General features: G+C 38.3%; 1 protein-coding gene across 1 annotated transcript in view; it reads left to right on the top strand.

Annotated features, from left to right (window-relative positions):
- Positions 1 to 18473, top strand: part of LOC140227888 (uncharacterized) — a 114314-nt gene that overhangs the window by 65510 nt on the left and 30331 nt on the right. The window contains 27 exon segments of the mRNA XM_072308274.1: positions 387 to 506; positions 999 to 1118; positions 1462 to 1581; positions 1839 to 1952; positions 2920 to 3039; positions 3633 to 3752; positions 4191 to 4310; positions 5092 to 5232; positions 6149 to 6268; positions 7119 to 7238; positions 9032 to 9151; positions 9691 to 9810; positions 10116 to 10235; positions 10595 to 10714; positions 11016 to 11135; positions 11351 to 11470; positions 11704 to 11823; positions 12440 to 12559; positions 12881 to 13000; positions 13575 to 13694; positions 14015 to 14134; positions 14501 to 14620; positions 15219 to 15338; positions 16134 to 16253; positions 16540 to 16659; positions 16970 to 17089; positions 17698 to 17817. Of these exon segments, the coding sequence (XP_072164375.1) occupies positions 387 to 506; positions 999 to 1118; positions 1462 to 1581; positions 1839 to 1952; positions 2920 to 3039; positions 3633 to 3752; positions 4191 to 4310; positions 5092 to 5232; positions 6149 to 6268; positions 7119 to 7238; positions 9032 to 9151; positions 9691 to 9810; positions 10116 to 10235; positions 10595 to 10714; positions 11016 to 11135; positions 11351 to 11470; positions 11704 to 11823; positions 12440 to 12559; positions 12881 to 13000; positions 13575 to 13694; positions 14015 to 14134; positions 14501 to 14620; positions 15219 to 15338; positions 16134 to 16253; positions 16540 to 16659; positions 16970 to 17089; positions 17698 to 17817 (3255 nt within the window).

Here is an 18473-nt window from a genome sequence, read left to right as displayed (position 1 = left end):
TAAGATCACGAATCTCATAGTTTCTTTTTAAAAGCATCCACCGGGTTGCCATAAGAAATTAATCAGTATTGTGGTGCAATGTTTTACTGGAAATCTCCCTGTCTAAATTTCGTCGTTTCACATGTCAACGGGTGTGCTTTTCCTACATTCTAGTTATCAGACAATAAAAAGTGGACTTTACTGAGTAGATTTAAATTGGTCTTTTCCGCACTACAGTGCTGGAAGTCTTCCATCTTTTACCATGATATTAGTAGTGAAATGTTATCATCGAGCAAGAAAAAAAAGGTTTTCTGTCTGAAGCTGGAACAAAAACTGGTCCCTTTACTTCACGTTAATGATATATCGCTTCAAAGTGTAACGAACCATTGCCAATCCCTTTCACACAGATACAGCGTGTGCTTCCAATCCGTGTCTAAATGGTGCTACCTGCTTCAGTTCACAAACTGGTGACGGATTCGCTTGCCTTTGTGCCGCTGGGTTCACAGGAACACTCTGTGCTTCACCAGGTGAGAGCATAATATATGCAGCTTCGTTGATTTTACCATCAGTATGAAAGATGGATGAAAATGGCTAAATGGCTATTGTATACTCATCACCATCAATGTTGACTATAGGGACGTATTCTAGAGTGGAGAAAATCAAACCATTCAAATAGGCACGCTACGTTGGACATTAAAAAATATACGCAAAAGAAATACCACGCAGCAAAAGTGAGATAACATTTCAGTATCATCTACAAAGGCGAGAACGTTGTGGTATTATTTTTCGGAATATAAAATGCTAGAGCCCTCTGTTTATCATAAAATGCAATATCAAATTCTATCTGAATTCTGTTATCATGCTTTTGATTTGCAAAGTCGATGAGACGTACTTCCTACCCTTCTATGCATCTAAGAAACCAATCACGGGAAGAAGACATAAAAAGCAGGGTGCATTTAAAGAGCTATCACATTCACAGTTTTGCATTAATACAATAATCTCGTGGGTATTATTCGCAGTTGCAGCATGTTCTTCCAACCCCTGCCAAAATGGAGCGACCTGTATGGAGTCTGGATCCGGTACAGGCTTCTTCTGCGTATGTCCTCCAACGTACAGCGGGCCTACCTGTCAATTCCAAGGTACATTACCACCATTCAGTGATATCATAAGTATGCAGATATTCTTCTATGCGATCGGTTTTCTAAAGTCTCATTGCTTCTTGCGAGTCGACAGCATGTCAGCTCCACTGCAGTCAATCTTGATATTTTGATTCATTATTAACCCACCGCCAAATCCCTTTACTTTTTTGTTTCCTATGTGTTTTTGCAGTGTAAAAGCGAATGTCAGTTCCTGTGAATAAACATAAATTCAAATGGAACTTTCTCGAGATGGACAGAACGTCAAGAACATTTGATTTACCAGTAGATTGAAAATAGAGAATGATCAAAGCAGAAAAATCCAGATATTTTTTTCTCTATTCAGAAGCTCCATGTGCGTCCAACCCTTGTTTGAACGGTGCTACGTGCTTCACTTCAGTAGGCGGAGAGGGATATGTGTGCTTGTGTTCTGCAGGATTTACGGGACCCGTGTGCAACACATCAGGTAAAGACTGTTCTCTCTTTGCTCAATGGTTTTAGGCTTTATAAATTGTATTACAAAGAACAACCTGCACTTCTTCATTACAAGGGAAACTTTAAACAAACCAAAAAGCAAATTAGTGAAGTTGTAAATGTACCTTTTTTGTTTGTTTGTTTGACGATACGTTGGTATGAAGACGCGATGATGAACAGTTTTTTATCTCACTTTGCTGTGTATCTGAAAACTGACTTCGCTTTTCTTCTGGTTTCATTCCAAATTAGTTCCTGCTTGCTCCTTGGATCCGTGTCTCAATGGAGCGACCTGCGTAGACTCCGCCCAAGGCTTCATCTGTGTTTGCCCCACTGGTTACTCTGGACTTACATGTGCGACACCCCGTAAGTTTCAATTCCCGGGGGTCTTTATGCTTTAAATGATCCTTGTTTTATTGGCCTCGAAAAGCTTAAAAGATAAACAGATCGAGGGTGTGTGTGAAAACGGTGGCTGGACAACTTCATAGACTGCAGTTTACTTGAATGAGTGAGTGAAGTAATACGTGACGGTTCAATGGCCTGCCAAACCATTTTTGGTAGGGTACAGCTATTTGTCTCCATTATTGGGTACCCTTACATGCACGACCCTTTATTGTATCTTCGCTAGCAAGGAGTTACTTGAATATTTTGAAAAAAAAAAAACATGAAAAAACACAGATAAGTGTTTAAAATGTTTTTACCAAAGAAATGACTTTATATGGTGTTGAAGTAATGATTATGTATTTCATTCATCCTCTGTATAATTATGTTGCTTCGAGAAATCAATAAATTCTATCATTTAAAAAAACAACAGCAGCAGTTCAATGGCTTGTCAATACCACCTAATCAGTTTTCATTCTTTGCTGATAGGGAAGATGTATATTATTGTATCCTTCATGCTAACACTTGGTATCATTTCGGAATTAGTGTTTTTTATCGCTTGTAAGGGAAAGGAATAGACACAAGAAATAAAGTTGACTCTGATTATCAAACGCATATTGCTTCCTTCATTTTTTACACTTTTGTTTTCACATAAATAAACGTTAGGGCACTAATAGTAATCATTCTGAATAATACGCGATTTGTCAGACAGTCTAAATAGTATGACATAGGTTCGCCAGCTAATATGGGATACAAAATCTCTGGTTTTTGCCGACTATATCTCGATTTTATTTTTCAGTCAGCAAGTGTCTTTTTTTTTCAGTAAGTGTCTTGTATCATGAGCAACGCACACACGTGGGCAACGATTGCTGATCGGTGCATACAACCTCTTAATTGCAACACAGCGTGCAAATGAGCCTTTGCACTAACCATGTTCCCTTATTGTTTGCAGCACTTGCGTGTTCTTCCGACCCTTGTCAAAATGGAGCGACGTGTATGGAGTCCGGAACGGGGTCAGGATTCTTCTGTTTGTGTCCCCCGTCACATAGTGGTCCCACATGCGAAGTGCCAGGTGCGTATCAGTTCTAAACGCAATAAATACGGATTGAAAGTGACTGGAAATTACGTGCATATAAATAGGCACAAATGATACTGATATTTATAGGGTCGAATGAGTGTACACCAATTATCATGTCATCAAGTAGTATGCATTTCTTTAACATTTCGTTGTCCATACTGCTTCATGAAAATGTACATTGGCGTCTTACGTTTTCTTAAAAAGATAAGTATTAAGAAAAACTCGATCTTTAGTTCATAACTTCGGTAAACAAAATGAATAAACAGAGATGTATTAGGGCAATAACACTACCAGCGCTTTTTTTCTTTTTAAACATATCTTGTCTAAGTACTATGCTTCGTTTTAAATGAATGCAGTGCTGAGTTGTTCTTTAAAACATTGTATTTAGACTTACAAAAATTTATAATATAGCCCGCTTACGTTTTGTTAAAAAGATGAATATTCTTTAAATCGATCTTTTGGTCATAAATTTTGGTAGACAAAAAGAATAAGCGGAGAAGTATACACTACCAGTGTCAGTGTTATACCCCATCCCTATTTCACGTCTAAGTAATATGCTTTGTTTTAAACAAATGATTGATTTGCAGTGCTGACCTGTTCTTCAAATCCTTGCCTGAATGGAGCCACTTGCCTGGAATCTGGGTCTGGTTCAGGTTACATTTGCCTGTGTCCGCCGGTATTCACTGGCGTCACTTGTGCCACAAGAGGTACGAATGATGTCACTCTTTTAATAATGATTAGTCACCACCTTTCCACGTCTTGGCTAAAGAATTCGAAAATATTGAGTAGGAATTATGTTCCCAAAAACAATATTGACTTAGATGAGAGTAATCATACGAAGTAAAGTTGGATGAGATGAAAAATGCTGATCACGATGCGTTGAGAGGATAATAATACAAAATAATATGTTGTGAGATTTCAATGTTCACGTAATTTCTTGAGATACTTTTCTTGTACATTAAAGTATTTGTGACACTACATGATATTTTTTGTTTCTGTTTTGAGGTGCTCCATACGTTAACTTTTTATAAGAATAGTGTCACATGTTATCGATTCTTTCGGTTTCCACAGCAGACCGTCACTACAATTTTGTAAATGCATTCATGTGCATATTATAATCATTATCTTATTTGAATCATTTGCAGTGTTCACATGCACGTCAAGTCCCTGTCTGAACGGTGGTGTCTGCCTAGAGAATCAGGCTTCGTTGGGATACGTGTGCAACTGTCCAACTGGCTTCACAGGTTCTCGATGCGAAGATACGGGTGAGTGATTAACACTTAAATTCATTCAGTAATCCTCAAACAAAGGGCGCCAATGCTGAAGGAAATAATCATCAAGGCCACTATATAGAGCAAGCTGTAGAAATCTTATATAGAATGCTGATAATTTGTTACTCGTATGGACACGGATCCGCTGAGCATGCGGGTCAGCGCCTATGGCATCACGCAATATAACCAAATGGACATATATTCCAAGGTGTGTTTTAATGGACCAAATTTTCACAGAGAGGAGACGTTCCTATACCATAGAGGCAGCAATGAAATTCTTACATACAGTATAGTGTTGTGTTGAAGTAGTGCAGCGGTACTCTCTTTGCACGTTATTCAGTCTTGCGTCAATTACTGTATCAATGTAATTTACCTGCTATCTAAATGAAAGGGGTGGAGCAAGGCACTTAGCATAGTGTGTATAGTAACATGAATATACTACTTCGCAATACTGGAAATACAGTGTGCATACGTAAACTTAAGCGAGTCATAAACGAGATTTTCATGCTTCCCGTCATTTTGATATTATGAAGACAGAGAAGTATTTACACGTCAATGTCCCTTCGAAATGGATTCTTATTTTTCGTCGTTGTGATTGTAGCTTGACTGTGTGTACATGTATGTGTTTTGTATTGTGTACGTAAGTACTTTGTGTCAATTGTGCAAGTTCCATAGCTGCTGGCTTGCTCATTTTAATGTCATTGTGTACGCACATGTTGTCGTCCCTACATTAGCTTTACGTCATCAACTTTTGCGATGATTATCATTAATTTAGTGTTGACATGTCCGTCGAGTCCGTGTATGCATGGCGGGGTTTGCTCCGAGCTCTCCGTGGGAGTCGGCTACACTTGCGATTGTCCACTGGGCTTTACAGGGACTCGCTGTGAAACTCAAGGTACGTCTGGATCTTCAAATGGCCGCGTAAATGCATTTTGTCCACGTCAACTAACATTTATAAGGAAGAGAACTAAGCGAGTCAGTATCGAAGAGAGTGTGAACAATTCTATTCACCAGTCATATTGATATCACGTTTTAGAGATTTCTGTAGGTATACCTTTTATTTCTATGTTTTACCAAGTGCATTCTTATTGTGCACCTCTGAGTGAATGCAGAATTGAAAAGAATAAAAATACGCAAGTGTTAGAGTAAGTAAAGTGTGTAACGCAACATCTTGCTAAGTGAAAAGTGACTCTTCAACAATTAAGAAATTATAGATAACTAGTCAGTGTACCCGTGGAGTGCCAGAAATCCTCTATGGGGATTCCCCCAGAAATGGTCAAGGTCAGTGGGTCAACGGAGGTCAAATAACTGTTTTGCGCTACTCCTTGGTCCGATCTTGGCCAAACTTGGTGGAAGCATAAGTAGACGTACACCTGGGAATCCCCATATTATGAGTAGGACTACATAGCGCCCTCTATCGGGTGTTTGATTATTGCAGGGCTCTGACGAAGACTAGAAGTTATTTGACCTTTGACCCCAGTGACCTTGACATTTTCAAAAATGAATCCTTCAAGGGCAATTTCGTGTTCAACCTGCATCCACCCACTAAGTTTGATGGAGATCGAACCAAGGACCTGGGAGGAGTAAAGGAACAAATAGACAGACAGACAGACAGACAGACAAACATTGCTCAAATTATAGTATGATTTACTCCTTGCCACTCTAACTTGCATCGTCGAAAGGGACGAATGCTCTTGTGTTTATCAGAACCACAATATGAATGATTCTCTTTTTGATCTTGAAAGGAAATGATCATATAGGAAAGTTGATATTAGTGGGAAATTTAAACGGATGAGCAATGAAATCGTCATGTTCTCTCTCGTGTTTTACAGTGTTGACTTGTGACTCAAACCCCTGCCTCAATGGTGGTGCTTGTTCTGAGCTGACGTCAGGCTTTGGGTACTCTTGCGCTTGTCCATCGGACTTCACTGGCTCTCAGTGTCAAATTGCAGGTTAGTTTTTCTCGTATGCTTTCTCGTAAGAACTGTCGAAGTATGTGTACATTTGCGTATTTGGATAGAGAAGAACAAAAGGATAGACTTTTGCGCACAAACGTATACGCACAAGCACACATAAATTCAAGAGATTGAAGCTTCAGACATTATCTTGGAAACATGTATTAGTATACTAGTTTTACAAAAAGACAACTTTTCGCTTAAACCACAGAGTGTGTGTATTATATGTTCGCTCGTTGTCGACTACAGTGGGGATGATGTTGCATCCTATATATGTGACACTGTATCTTTTTCACCATAGCATGGCATTGCATGGTCAAATCTGTAGTCATGGCGGTGGTATAAGATAGTTTATTTATAATGGATATTGGCAGGGTTATGAGACCATGCTAACACTGACGTGATTCCGTTGTTACCATGGAATCAACTTAACCATTAGAAAAAATCATCAGATAATCAAGAAAGAAGAGAAGGACAGGTTACAAAGAAGACATCTATTTCCTTTATGTTTGCGATGGATGTTTTATAACTAAACGTATGACTCTCAAATTAATCAAAAAAGAAGTCCAGTTGGTCATAAAAATGGTCAGGCCGACGCGCATTACTCGGTCGATGTTCAATTTTTAGAGAGAATCTTATCATGCCGACCTCATAAGAACTGATGAAGTGTATTGACGGCAAGTGAATGAATGCTTTATCTCACCTACGATTCTGCCAGCTGACCCCTTTCCGAGCCTACATGTGTAATCAGGCATATTTACATTAATTTATGGTCACAATATTCAGGAATAACAATAAGGAGAACGATATTTAAAAATCCTGCATGTGCTTTGCCTTTCCTCCGAAGTACGCCCGTGTGACTCCGCCCCCTGTTTCAATGGAGGCACCTGCTTCAACCAGGGGACTGGAAATGGATATGTGTGTGTCTGCCCGAGCGGCTACACTGGATCACAGTGTGCAACCAGAGGTAAAAACGCAAAGCATTGCGGCGCGGGGAGGTCGAATCTGGAAGTCGTTTCCTAAACCTTTTGCGCGTCCCTGCATCATTAGTATGTCACGCCTCTACCTCTTACACAAACTACAGTATCTTTGTTTTTCTTCGTGTTGGCAAGCAAGCATTTATCATAACTTGATTCCCCTTTTCTGCATTACTTTTATCGCGATGCATTCGTGAGCACTGTATGCTATGTGTTACCTTCTATACAATATTATACCTAATGGGGTAATATCAGATCTATCCTCTAATATCTTTCCATGTTTCCTGCCTTTACAGTAGAATAACAAATTCTAGTAACACAAATGATAACAAAAGCAATTTCTTCGTCATGGTTGTCTCATCGGTGTCATTTCTAACAGGACGAATAATTTCTGTCTTGTTAACGTCAGTGTTATCACTCTTAACTCAACCTCGAATAGATCATCAACAAATGAAGTACCGCAGTGTTCATGATCACTTTACTCCTTTTTCAGTATTCACTTAGTGTGTGTGTTCATGTGTTCACCTCTTCTGTGAAAACACACTTCTGCTTCCCGGATTATAAGTTTCAAATGCCTGTATGCATGCAGACAAGACAAAGATTTGTTGTTGTTGTTGTTGTCATTGTTGTGCTTTTGCGTTTTATTTCTTCATGTATTGCGTCATTTTCTCTCCGTGCCTGCCCACTTCCTATCAGTTTCGCCCTGCGAATCTTCACCCTGCCAAAATGGCGGCCTTTGCTCAGAATTAGATTCAGTAGTTGGCTTCAACTGTACTTGTCCTGATGGGTATGAAGGGCTTCATTGCCAAGACCGAGGTAACTAACACCGTCCCAGTTCTCGATGATAACATATCATTCCTATATTTCTTCTAGGATACATCTTGAATATACACTGGCATCATTACCCATCTCTTCCGCGCTTTGCTCACAATGAAGCTTACATACTCGATCTCTTTTCAATAAACGCATTTATCATTTTCCTATAGTAAGTAGGCATACATGAACTAATCATGTTCTTTATTCGTTGTGACTTAATACGGTACTTGCTCGAAATATCAGGTGCAGACACAGATATACCAAAAAAAAAAAAAAACTTACTACTGTTGAGGATAACAAATTTTTCCAATACTTCATTGTCTATTTTTTCTTTTTGCTTAAAATTTCAGTCACTTATCACAGAATCTGTCCACATTTCTTTTATTTCTGGAGTATATCACTCACTATGTAGTGGCGCTTTTCCCCTCTGCCCGCGCAGTGTTCTCTTGCAAATCTTAAAGTCAAAATGGCAGGCTATAAAAGTTCTGAGCTAAATTCTGATTTCGGCTTTATGGCTATGTTTATGTCCCACTGGTCATGGAGGGCGGTTCTGTGAAACGAAAAAAGAAAGCTGTATTTTGCTAAGGACTCGAATAAATCTGTTCACACGAACCAAACCTTGACCGGTTTCTCATGGTGTACAGTTTGCCATGTGTTGGAAAAAAAAATCGGTGAGATATTGTGGAAGTCAAAATGTTAGGAATCATTTCTCTGGCCTGTTTTTCTACTTGATAACGGTCTGTATTTTTTTTCACATTCACCTATATGTTTAACTCACTTTTGTGTGCTTATGTAACGTCATGTCAAGATTCTTTCGACCGTCTGCATGTGATCTGTACACTGATTCTTGTCCATTGCCAGCTTGTCACTCTGTACATGCTTTTTCACGTTATTCTTTCAAACCATGTGTCCTAAACCTTATTTCATGTTTTAATGCGCTGGTAATACCCCTCATTTCTGCTCGTAGTTCTTTCTTGCGAATCCACTCCATGCCAAAATGGTGGGCATTGTTCTGAGCTTGAATCTGAATTCGGCTTCAACTGCACATGTCCACTTGGATATGAAGGGCTGTTCTGTGAAAACAAAGGTAACTGCCATAGTCATTTGGTTTATCGTTGCGTACGTTGGTCTCAACCCAAACAATTTGCCATACCGATTTAATGTAATATTCACTCTACCCTGCAAAATGTAAAACCAGCTACTGTACGGCAAAAACGAGTCCTTGATTTCGTAAGAACATACAGACACTCGCCGAACACTAATTCTCTACCTTCTTAAAAACTCTTTGTGTCTAAAATTCATATTCTATGTTTTCGCATGTTTTCCATTAGTGCCTCCAAACTATATGTTATCAAGTTTCCTTTACGTATAACGTAAACTTTGTTTCGTGTCCATTGCTTTTCATGTAATTGTCAGTTTTGTGTCTTTTAACCACGCTAAAATTGGCGGTCATCCTTTCTGTCTATAATTAGAGTATCTTGTTTGTGTAATTCATTCTAGTTTTTTAATTGCTCATATTATGCCATCGTAGTGTCGTCACAGTTTCTCCTAACATTGTGTTTTCCTAATCTTACTTCAGTGTAATTCATTTCACGCTCCCCATGTTTCCCTCGCTTCTTCTTGTAGTCCTGTCTTGCGAATCTTCACCTTGCCAAAATGGCGGTCTCTGCTCTGAACTAGAATCTGAATTCGGGTTCAACTGTACATGCCTAATGGGTTATGAAGGGCGGTTCTGTGAAAGCAGAGGTAACTGAAACAGTATATGACTTCACCTGAATAATTATGTATTGCATGCATATTATTGGCTCAAATGGTTCTTACTTTTAAAATCATTATACATACAATTCCTACATATCTCCCATCCATGCCATTTCTTGAAAGCAATATACCAAAGGCTCTTCGTGTAATAACTTCTGTCGCCAATTGTCTTTGTTCACCATTGCCACTTTCTTTAACCTTCTTAGTTTGTATGTGTATCTCCGAAGTTCTAATCGTTGTCTTACCTTTCTTTCATGTCCACCGTCCGCTTGTTGTCTTTCTCATTTCTATAGTTTTTCCTTGCGAATCTACACCATGCCAAAATGGCGGCCTATGTTCTGAACTAGAATCTGAATTCGGCTTCAACTGTACATGCCCAGTTGGTTATGAAGGGCTGTTATGTGAAGGCAAAGGTAACTAACAAGAATATAACTGCATCTGAATATTTACTATATTATTGGCACGTCGTTTAAATCTCCGCCTTTAAAAATCCGATTCATACAATAGTCCATATTTCCGTAGGATATTTTTGAAAACAATTATTAACAAAGGCTCTTCTTTCGTATGACAACTTCTCTCGCTAACTGTTTGTGTTTAGCTTTGTTGTTGTTACTGTTGTTGTTGTTGTTATTATCGTTGTTGTTGTTGTTGTTGATGATGTTGTTGTTGATGATGATGAAGGGGGTATGTATTGCCGAAGTTTTAATTTCTGTCGAACCTCTGTTTCATGCCCAGCGTCCGTTTCTCCTGTCTTTCTCATTTCTTTTTGTAGTCCTTTCTTGCGAATCTTCACCTTGCCAGAATGGCGGTCTCTGTTCTGAACTAGAATCTGAATTCGGCTTCAACTGTACATGCCTAATGGGTTATGAAGGGCGGTTCTGTGAAAGCAGAGGTAACTGAAACAGTATATGACTTCACCTGAATAATTATGCATTGCATGCATACTATTGGCTCAAAAGGTTCTTACTTTTAAAATCATTATACATACAATTCCTACATATCTCCCATGCCATTTCTTGAAAGCAATATACCAAAGGCTCTTCGTGTAATAACTTCTGTCGCCAATTGTCTTTGTTCACCATTGCCACTTTCTTTAACCTTCTTAGTTTGTATGTGTATCTCCGAAGTTCTAATCGTTGTCTTACCTTTCTTTCATGTCCACCGTCCGCTTGTTGTCTTTCTCATTTCTATAGTTTTTCCTTGCGAATCTACACCATGCCAAAATGGCGGCCTATGTTCTGAACTAGAATCTGAATTCGGCTTCAACTGTACATGCCCAGTTGGTTATGAAGGGCTGTTATGTGAAGGCAAAGGTAACTAACACAGAATATAACTGCATCTGAATATTTACTATATTATTGGCACGTCGTTTAAATCCCCCCTTTAAAAATCCGATTCATACAATAGTCCATATTTCCGTAGGATATTTTTGAAAACAATTATTAACAAAGGCTCTTCCTTCGTATGACAACTTCTCTCGCTGTTGTCCAGCGTCCGCTTCTCCTGTCTTTCTCATTTCTTTTTGTAGTCCTATCTTGCGATTCTTCACCTTGCCAAAATGGCGGTCTCTGCTCTGAACTAGAATCTGAATTCGGCTTCAACTGCACATGTCTAATGGGTTATGAAGGACTATTCTGTGAAAGCAGAGGTAACTCATGTAGGATATGACCTCATTACTGACATAGCATGGTTGCATTTGATGGTCTTGTGAGAAAAAAAAATATAAGTAGCAAAGGTTCTTGCTCTGTTTTGTATATTCACTCGCTTTGCATGTATGTGTTTTCATATTCATCTTCATAACATTATCTTACTTTTTTGCATCTTGTGGAGGTTTAATCGTCCATCGTCCGCTTGTCATGTCTTTTTCATTTCTTCATGTAGTTCTGTTTTGCGAATCCTCACCCTGCCAAAATGGCGGCCTATGTTCTGAACTAGAATCTGAAATCGGCTTCAACTGTACATGTCCTATGGGATACGAAGGGCGGTTGTGTGAAACCAAAGGTAAATAACGTTGTCGTGTGGTCACTAGCATATTGCACTTACACAGGAGATTCATAATCATCAAGTACTCACTTAAAATATTTATGATACAAATTAGTCATGTGTTTGGAAAATCGTTATTTTACATTGCAATAACTACATTAAAAGGATCTTCTCATTCGTCTCCCTCGCTTCTTCTCGTAGTTCTGTCTTGCGAATTTTCTGCCATGTCAAATTGTCAACTGTACACATGAAGAGCTTGCTTCCAAAAGGCGCTAAATCCATCATTTTTCAATGGATTCAGCGCCTTTTGCAAGCAAGCTCTTCACATGTCGAATGAGGTATAAAGGGCGGTTGTGTGAAAGCAAACTTAGCTATCGCAGAATGTAATATAATCTGTGCTGGTTAGCACTTCAAAACAAGAATTTTGTTTCAAGAACTCTACTAAAATATGATGACACACATGTCTGTACAATAGTATTGCTGAAATCAGAGGTCCTTGCTTCGTGCTTCACTTCCATTTCCTTCTTATCTATGTGTTCCATATCAACTTTAATCTCATTCTCATCTCGTCGAGGTTCTAACTGTTGTTTTACCTTTGTTTCGTGTCCTTCATCCCTATCTTGTCTTCGCGTAGTTCTTTCTTGCGAATCATCACCATGCCAAAATGGCGGTGTCTGCTCTGAGCTAGAATCTGAATTTGGCTTCAACTGTACATGTCTATTGGGTTATGAAGGGCAGTTGTGTGAAAGCAGAGGTAACTATCATTGTCAAATTAAATGTTAACATATTATATTACAAACATGTCTCCTACTCCAATCACATAATCGGGACATCTAGATTTATAACATTTACTGATGAGGTCTATAATTCCTCAAGCATGCTAACCGTCTGACTTTAAATTTATATCATTTCATTTCAGTTTCGTTTCAGTTTCAAAAGCCGTCATTTGTTCGTATATCACACATTCTTTTTTTTTTGTGATTACTGTGTCTGTGCAAACTCATAGAGTATTGCCTAATTTGTGTTTAATATTCTTCGCCATCTTTTCATGTCTCTCTCCCATTTCTTCTCGTAGTCCTTTCTTGCGAATCTTCACCATGCCAAAATGGCGGTCTTTGTTCTGAACTAGTGTCTGAATTCGGCTTCAACTGTACATGCCTAATGGGTTATGATGGCATTTTCTGTGAAACCAAAGGTAACTTCTTAACTAACTGGGACGCAAAACCAACAAAAGTAGTAAACCAACAAATATGCACGAACGACTCCATTATTTTGCAACAGTAGCAGAAAAGGAAAAGAATAACTGGCGCTGGTTCGAATCCCAATGGGTCTTGCTGAGCAATGTTGTGCATTATCCTGTTGTCTGAAAGTCCCGTATATAAAACAATGAGAGAGTTACAACCCATGTACATAAAAGATCTATCCTGTTTCATTCATCGCAAAGAGCAATTAGTGCATACGCCCCAACTACATCTACATAATATGTAGGTGTAGGGGTCATGGGGTCAATATTATTGACCCCATGGAAGATATGGAAGTGCAGTTGAATATGGACAATTCAGCCATCTTATCTTGTACAGATGGAAAAATGAAAACAAACGAACATAATTTCTTGATAACTATCTGCTTCTAACACTCATTTCCTCTCTCTAATTGTGGAATCTTTCTTTACGTATGTCAACTTTGCCGCAACCATCTCCTCTACTGTTCGCTGACCTTTTTTCACCTTAATCACAAGTCTGCTTTGTGTTTCCTATTTCTACGTGTAGTTCTTTCTTGCGAATCTTCACCTTGCCAAAATGGCGGTCGCTGCTCTGAACTAGAATCTGAATTCGGCTTCAACTGTACATGTCTAATGGGTTATGAAGGGCAGTTCTGTGAAAACAAAGGTAACTAACACAGTTCATGATCTCATCTAAATCGGTTTATGATGTCAAATTTTTACCTTTAAAATCATTCTTTTCATAAAATTTACTTCTGTACATATCTCTGCCATGTTGGCACAATCGGCATATACTCAAAGCAATTCAACATATAGGCGCTTTCTTCGTGTAACAACTTCTCTCCCTAATTGTTTGTGTTTGCTATTTTAAGTACATGATATTGATTTTGATGGCTTGTTTTTGTACTGTTGTGTTTCTAATTTTTATCTTACCTTTGTTTCATAGCCACCATGTCCTTGTCATGCCTTTTCCATTCCTTCGTGTAGTTCTTTCTTGCGACTCTTCGCCTTGCCAAAATGGCGGTCTCTGCTCTGAAATAGAATCTGAATTCGGCTTCAACTGTACATGTCTAATGGGTTACGAAGGGCAGTTATGTGAAAGTAAAGGTAACTAAAAACAATGCATTTTTCAGATATTGTTTCATATTTTACTTCTATGTAACCGATTAACGATTCGAGATGCAATGAGAGTTGACATAGTTTCTATGCTGAATTTGTGATCCGGCTGGTAAAAATTATTTTCGAAATTACCTGATTTCAAAATAACCGATAACACACACATAAACTCGCGGAGCATTAATCCTTACTTCCTTAACAAGTGTCACTTCTAAACATTCATATTCTCTGACTATATGGGAATGATTGCTTCCAAATCTTGAAGTCCAGGTTCTAGTTAAACCCAATGATATCAACTTTTTTCTTTTCATGTCTACTGTCCCTCTATCAAGTACCTCCTATTTCTTTATTTTATAGTCCTTTCTTGCGATTCTTCACCATGCCAAAATGGCGGCCTCTGCTCTGAGCTAGAATCTGCATTCGGTTTCAACTGCACATGCCTATTAGGTTATGAAGGGCGGTTGTGTGAAAGCCAAGGTAACTAATGCAGTATAATGACCTCATTTGTATAATACTATCTTTATTCCATTATTAACATAACAGATTTCCACCTTAAAACAGATGGAATTTCGTAAACTTTACATTTTTCTTTCCTTTCCAAATATCATTGCGGGAGGCAAACATAGGAAATCATCTCTTTATGTTACATTTTTACATGCTAACTACATCTGTACTTCCCATCTCACTTGCAAATTCTCACAGATTGTTTTTGTGTGTTGTCAGTGTGCTAATTATTGTCTCCCTTTTGTTTCATATCTATCCTTCGCTGTTATGTCTTTTATGTGTCTCTTCGCATATATTGACTTATTACCTTTGTAGGCGTGATCAATGCAAAAAAAAGTAGACAAAATACGCGAACAGATTCCATATTCTACAACAGCAAAACAGATTTCTAGATTTGCGGAAAACCAATGTACACTTTCGTGATAACTGTCTGGTTCTAATGTTCACCACCTCTTTCTAACTGTTTATGATTTCTCTACTTCTGTAAACTTTGTCGTAACCATTCCCTCTTGTGTTCTCTAACCATTTTCAACCTATAACATCGTTATATGTTTTCCATTTCTTCACGTAGTCCTTTCTTGCGAGTCTTCGCCTTGCCAAAATGGCGGTTTCTGCTCTGAACTAGAATTTGAATTCGGCTTCAACTGTACATGCCCTATGAGTTATATAGGGCAGTTGTGTGAAACTAAAGGTAACTAATTATGTCAAGAAATGACTGGATTATTACATTGCTGATACAGGAGATTCGTGATCATGAAGAACTCACAGAACGACGAATTTGCTATGTATTTGTAAAATACGGCGCTGTTGCACTGCGAAAACTAAATTAAAAGAATTCACTGCCTTTCATAACATTTCCCAGCGCTTACTTTCCAGTTTATCATTTTTTTTTCGGGGGGGGGGGGGGGGGCTTTTGTATTTCTATTTATTCATTATTATCATTACTATTATTTTTTTTTTTACAGCGAACGTTCTTTTCAAAAGTTCTTTCTTGAGAGTCTCAACCTTACCAAAAATGGTGGTCTCTGCTCTGAACTAGAATCTGAAATCAGTTTCAATAGTACATGCCTGGTATGACCTCGTTATGATTGATACACAGCAGGTTAGCACTTTAAAACAATCCATGTCATAAACTCTATACAACTTTTTTACATGTCTATGCATGCAATTTGTACAGTATTGTGAGAAGCAAAATTGCTCTATTTTATGTTTTGTTTTGCTTTGTATGTGTGCTTTCCATTACGTTCATCAAAGTATCTTACTTTGTTTTGTATCTTGTGGAGGTTCAAATTCTTGTCTTACCTTTGTTTCGTATCCATCATCCGCTTGTCATGTTCCTTTCGTTTCTTTTTGTAGTATTTCCTTGCGAATCTTCACCTTGCCAGAATGGCGGTCGTCACAGTTTCTCCTAACATTGTGTTTTCCTAATCTTACTTCAGTGTAATTCATTTCACGCTCCCCATGTTTCCCTCGCTTCTTCTTGTAGTCCTGTCTTGCGAATCTTCACCTTGCCAAAATGGCGGTCTCTGCTCTGAACTAGAATCTGAATTCGGCTTCAACTGTACATGTCTAATGGGTTATGAAGGGAGGCTCTGTGAAAGCAAAGGTAATAGGGATAGTCATTGGGGTGTGGGCGTACTTTATCATTAGAATAAATTGCTGCATACGTAGTCATTTTCTGAAATCTTCATATTTTCTTTTATCAGTTTCCAATCTACTGTAATGCAACAACAAAACCCAAATATCTTTCTCTTGCTAAAGATTCATATCCTGACTAGAGATGTTTTCTCAAAGTTTGTCATAACTGTTCTGTCGACTATACTGTTCTCTTCTCTAATCCTTGTTTCATGTCAATCGTAAACTTATTCCTTGTTTTTCGTTTCTTCGTGTAGTCCTGTCTTGCGAACCTTCACCATGCCAAAATGGCGGTCTCTGCTCTGAACTAGAATCTGAATTTGGCTTCAACTGTACATGCCCAATGGGTTATGAAGGGCAGTTGTGTGAAAAAAGAGGTAACTAACATTGTCAAATAAATGTTAACATCCTATCAATTATAACAAACGTATCTCGTGCTTTGAAATCACTGATGTTATCGGAACATCTAGATTTATAATATCTACTGATTAGGTCTATGATTCCTCAAGCATGCTAACTCTCTGGCTTTTTTCCCCATTTATTTCAGTCTCATTGTCTTTGTTCGTACATCAAACATTTTTTTTTTTTAATGATTACTGTGTGTCTGCGCAAGCTCACAAAGTATTTTCTAATTTGTGCTTACTGTTCATCATTGTAATCTTCTCATGTCTATCTGTCTTCTCGTAGTCCTGTCTTGCCAATCTTCGCCCTGCCAAAATGGCGGTCTCTGCTCTGAACTAGAATCTGAATTCGGCTACAACTGTACATGTCTAATGGGTTATGAAGGGCTGTTGTGTGAAAACAAAGGTAATTTCAAGAGACTAGACATGTCCTCGTCAAGTTATTTCATTATCACCACAAATGAATAGACTCGTGACAACTACTCATTTTATAATCGTGTCAACTCCCACAAAGTTATCATGTATCTGTACAATCGTATCTTGCAGACCACATTGTAGCAGTTGGGGATTTTTTTGCCATTTTGGTTTTTAAAGTCATTAATTTCGTTCTGATTTCTCTCATCATACATCAAGTTTGGTTTTCTTTTTTTAATGTGTGTTCCTCTGAAATGTATTGTCAGACTTACAAAGCAATTTCTGAACGTTGGTTTATCTCCATCATTTCCTTGTGAAGCACTAACTCTTATTATTCCATTAACATAATGTTCAACTTTGTCTTCATCTTCCTTCTATTTTGACATAGCATAGTCAGGAGCTAGTATGCTCCTCTTAACCTTTCTCATGTCTTTCTTATCATTATTTTTCCAAAGCATTAAATATTTTGCCGTCCATCTTGTCAAACACATGCCACTCTCTATACATGCTTTTACAAGTTCGAGCTCAAGCCGCAACTGTCATTCCTTGCTCTTCTTTCTCTCGCCATTCACTATCACTTTTTATATGTCTCTCCGCTAGTCTTGTCTTGCGACTCATCACCTTGCCAAAATGGCGGCTTTTGCGCCGAACTAGAATCTCTGTATGGGTTCAACTGTACGTGTCCCGCGGGATTTGCAGGATCTTACTGCGAAATTAGAGGTAAAAATTTACAACAGCGACAGCGCTTCATAAAATGAAACAATTGCTCTTTGTATATTTTGCCGTTAATGATTATACTAACTTACTGAAGCATTTTTTTTTTGGGGGGGGGGGTTGACATGTTTTCTGAGACTGATTTGAGGTATTTGCGATGAATAAGTTGTGAACACTGACATTTTCCCCTCTAAGAATGTATCAATCTTGGAGAAAAAAAGGAAAAAAGAAAAAAAAACCCGATAGAATAAACGTGGCAGGCCTTTTATAAATACATGTATTCTGGTTTATGATCGTAAGAGATAATTTTACATGTAGCTGTCATATAGCTCACACTTCTTTCCTTGCATCCTCTTCCTCCTCCCCCCTATAATCCTGGCAGTACCAATGATTTGGCGAGCCTTATTGATACAGTTCTACGGGAAGCAAATACATTGTGATTAAAAAAAAAATCATAAGTTCCCTCTAGCATTGCACCATACATGCCCCTACCGATTGCGATATTTGAAATAATTCACACCTTTAACAAATTCCATCTTTGTCAGTTGATGCAAAATGAAGATGTAGGGCCTATTATATATACTGGACTCTCAAATTATTGTGGTTTTTTTTTATACATAGTCAGCAACAATCAGATTTCCTCTAAAAAGAGTGGACGTTCA

This window comes from Diadema setosum, chromosome 4, assembly GCF_964275005.1.
Source record: "Diadema setosum chromosome 4, eeDiaSeto1, whole genome shotgun sequence".
NCBI classification, from domain to species: Eukaryota; Metazoa; Echinodermata; class Echinoidea; order Diadematoida; family Diadematidae; genus Diadema; species Diadema setosum.
Note: the sequence above shows the minus strand (reverse complement) of the source record. Positions and strands in the feature narration are given on the sequence as shown.